Source organism: Terrapene carolina, unplaced genomic scaffold (assembly GCF_002925995.2).
Source record: "Terrapene carolina triunguis isolate 2854851 unplaced genomic scaffold, T_m_triunguis-2.0 Scaffold357, whole genome shotgun sequence".
NCBI lineage: Eukaryota > Metazoa > Chordata > Testudines > Emydidae > Terrapene > Terrapene triunguis.
Genome location: NW_020664708.1, coordinates 211,518 through 215,116, shown reverse-complemented (window position 1 = coordinate 215,116; position 3,599 = coordinate 211,518). Strand labels below are relative to the sequence as shown.

Genomic DNA, 3,599 nt, shown 5'->3' with positions numbered 1-3,599 from the left:
ACTTGTATCGTGGATGAGACCTATGTTCCAGCTAGTCCACGGCCTTCTCTCTGACAGTGACAGCTGCAGGTGCTGCAAAAGAAGGCATAAGAAACCCAGCAGGAGGTGGATGGGGTGCGTTATTTAACAGTTCTAGGGGTGTCACCCTAATATCTAACTGGTAGAGATTTGCCCTGAATCACGTGGGCGTATAGGTTTTTCAAATATTTATTTAGCTGTACCTATTGTAACTGAATAGTTTCACTATCCAAGCAAATTTTCAAGCCCTACCTGATTCTTGCTTAGTTCATGGTCTCAACTATCTTTTGTGGCAATGAGCTCCTACTTAGGCATTGAGTGCAGAAAGACTTATTTTCCATCTGTTTTGAATTTGCCATGTTTCAGTTGAATGGAATGTCCTCTTCACGTTGTGTTTAGAGACAAGGAGATTAGATTCTCGATCTGTTATCTACCAGTCAGTATTTTATAGACTTTTCTTATATCCCCTTTTATTTATCTCATTTGAAAGATAACAATCCCAGTCTTTTCAACCTCTCTCTGTATGAGAGTTTCCCCAGGCGCTTGATCATTTTCATTCCCCTTCCCTGAACTCTCTAGTTTTGCAATATCCTGTGCGAGAAGGGTGCCCAGTACTACACAGAGGAGTCTAGAGGAGTGTGAAACATTGACTGACTGATCTCATGGCATTGTATTAACTGTAGGATTCCCCATCCCCCTCCTCCTGGATCCCCAACATTTTGCTTAGTTTCTATCCACGCTTGCACTGTGAGCAGGATTTCAAAGGGCTGTGAACCATGATGCCCAGCTCCCTGTCCTGAGTTCATACAGTTAAATTACAACCTTGTAAGGTGTTTGAGGAGTTCAAGCTTTTCCCTCCAAAGGCATAAATGTTGCATTTAGTGACATGGAAGGTCATCTGCCATCATGCTGCACATTCTCCTGGTTTGCTTAGCTCCCTCTGAGAAGTTGTATGGACTTGAGCATAACCTAAATAATCTGGTTCCATCTGTCAATTTTGCCACCTCACTGCTAACCCCTTTCCAGATTGTAAATAACTATAATATGTTTATTGTCATTTTGACAAGGTGGGGTTTTATTCATCTTGTTAAGTTGCATGTGAGTCTTACTGTCCTATACTAATACTGTTTGTACCTTAACTTCCCTGTGTACTGCACTAATACTTCGGTGGTGGGAATTGAGTGTATGATTTTGCTGAGGCCCCCAGGGCAGGTGAGGCTGCCCAGTTATTTGCACCTATGTAACCTGAGACCCAGGAGGGGGTATGAAACCAGATGACACCTTTTGCCCGGGAAGCAAGACAAACAGAAGGAGGAGGAGCATCAAGGGGGGGTGTTGGAGGTAAGGTGGCTGGAAGCTGGCAGTCTGCATGGGGGACTGGAAGAGGGGGAAGCCAGGGCATCTGGCCCAGGATTCCCAAGATGGACTTCGCTGAAATTCACAGATGTCTGTAATAGCAAGCTCTATTCTATGCTGTGATCCTGTCGACTAGTAAACCTTCTGTTTTACCAGATGGCTGAGAGTCATGTCTGACTGTGGAGTTGGGGTGCAGGGCCCTCTGGCTTCCCCAGGAGCCCCGCCTGTGCAGATTTGCTGCAGCAAGCACATAGTGTGGAAGGGGATGCTGAATGCTCCGAAGTCAGACCCAGGAAGGTCGAAGCGGTGTAAGATTTTTGTCCTGGAGACAGTATGCTCAGAGAGCGGAGGCTCACCCAGAGTCCTGACTGGCTTCGTAGGGAGTAGTTCCAGAGCATCGCCTGGTGACTCTGTGACAGTAATATATATAACGTGTTTAAATCTCATTGCTGTTCTTTTCTCCCTTCACAGATACTTTGGGCATTTCTCAGCCTGCTCGACGCATCAACCTCCTCATGGCAGCTTTCAACCTCACCTCTTCTGGCCCTTCAACATTCATCCTAATGGGCATCCCTGGCCTGGAAACTGCCCACGTCTGGGTTTCCATCCCTTTCTTTATGTGTTACATCATCAGCCTGTTGGGAAATGTCATGCTTCTGTTTGTTGTTGGCAAAGAGCAGACCCTGCACAAGCCGATGTACCTGCTGCTCTGCATGCTGGCGCTCACAGACATCACCACTTCTACGTCCGTTGTACCAAGGGCACTTTGTATATTTTGGTTCAATTTGAAAGGAATTACTATGGGTGGATGCCTCATCCAGATGTTCTTCCTTCATGCAGTTTCTGTTATGCAGTCAGCTGTTCTCGTGACAATGGCCTTTGATCGCTACATTGCCATATGTAACCCTCTGAGATATTCCACCATCCTCACCAATGCACGAATAGCTAAGTTAGGACTTTTGGGTTTGATAAGAGCTGTTCTCTTCATTCTGCCCCTGCCCCTGCTCCTGAGCAGGCATCCATTCTGTGCCAACCTCATTATCCCCCATATGTACTGTGACCACATGGCTGTGGCGAAGATGTCATGTGGGGACATTACAGTCAACAGGATGTACGGCTTGGTGATAGCATTTGTAGTCATTGGTTTAGACCTGTTGCTCGTTGCCCTGTCCTATGGTCTGATCATCAGGGCCGTCCTCAGAATCTCCTCCAAGAAAGCCCACCAGAAAGCCCTCAACACCTGCACAGCGCACATCTGTGTGATGCTCATGTCTTGTACTCTCTTGCTGTTCTCCACTCTGACACACCGGTTTGGTCAAGGCATAGCTACCCACATTCACATCATCTTGGCCACCCTGTACTTCCTCATCCCCCCCATGTTCAACCCTATCATTTATGGTGTCAAAACCAAAGAGCTTCGTGAGAAAGTGAGCAAATTCACCTGCAGAAAGTGATTGCTGGGGGTAATTATTTTAAACTTGTACAACAAGATGGGGAAAGGATATAGCCTCATTAATCAAGGATGTTCTGTCCCAATTTGGGTGAGCTCAACACTGTGGAAGTTCAGAGTCAGAAGTTCCTCACACCTAATGTCTTATTACTCCATCACCAAGCACTGCTCTCTCCATTGCTGAGTTCCCTCGATCTGACCATCACCTGATCTCTTTCAGGCATCATTCCCTCCCCAGCTGAACCCTATCTGACTGTTACTTCCACACCAAGAGAATATACTGCAATTTTCTGATGTAAGGCGACTTTGAATTAAACCCTGTGTTCTTGATCAGTTCAACAAACTAAAGTTATGCTCTCTGATAGCCAAAGACAAATTAAGAAACTACAATGTTGAACTTGTTTATCCTATGTACAGTGATCCAGTCAGAAAATTTACCTGACTGTTCTACATCCAATCCTTCAGAATGCCTGGAGGATAAATCAAATGTTTCACTTGGAAGGTGCTAATACAGGAATGTTGCTGCAGGAATTGAAGACATTGTACTAAAGGCTGTTAGTGAGAGTTGTAAAACTGTGAGGTTTTGAGAACTGGACTGTGTTACTATGGAATTGAGGGATATGTTCTCCAGAATATGATTATGCCAATTGCAACCATATGATGTGCACTGAGCAACTATGAATTACTACAATAGAACACCACATAGTTAAGGATTAATTGGAAAGCAGGCTTTTAGATGCAAGGTCAACATCTAGATGGCAGGTTCCACTAATCA

The 3,599-nt window shown here is 45.2% G+C and overlaps 1 protein-coding gene across 1 annotated transcript; it reads left to right on the top strand.

The window, feature by feature from the left end:
• Nucleotides 1-1,889: 1,889 nt before the first annotated feature.
• Nucleotides 1,890-2,828, top strand: LOC112112896 (olfactory receptor 52N2-like). Its single transcript, XM_024208985.2, has one exon. The coding sequence runs from the start codon at nt 1,890-1,892 to the stop codon at nt 2,826-2,828; it is 939 nt and encodes a 312-aa protein (XP_024064753.2).
• Nucleotides 2,829-3,599: the final 771 nt, after the last annotated feature.

Excerpts from the sequence above, each read along its gene's own strand:
- LOC112112896 (XM_024208985.2), top strand. The coding sequence starts at position 1,890 with ATGGCAGCTTTCAACCTCACCTCTTCTGGCCCTTCAACATTCATCCTA.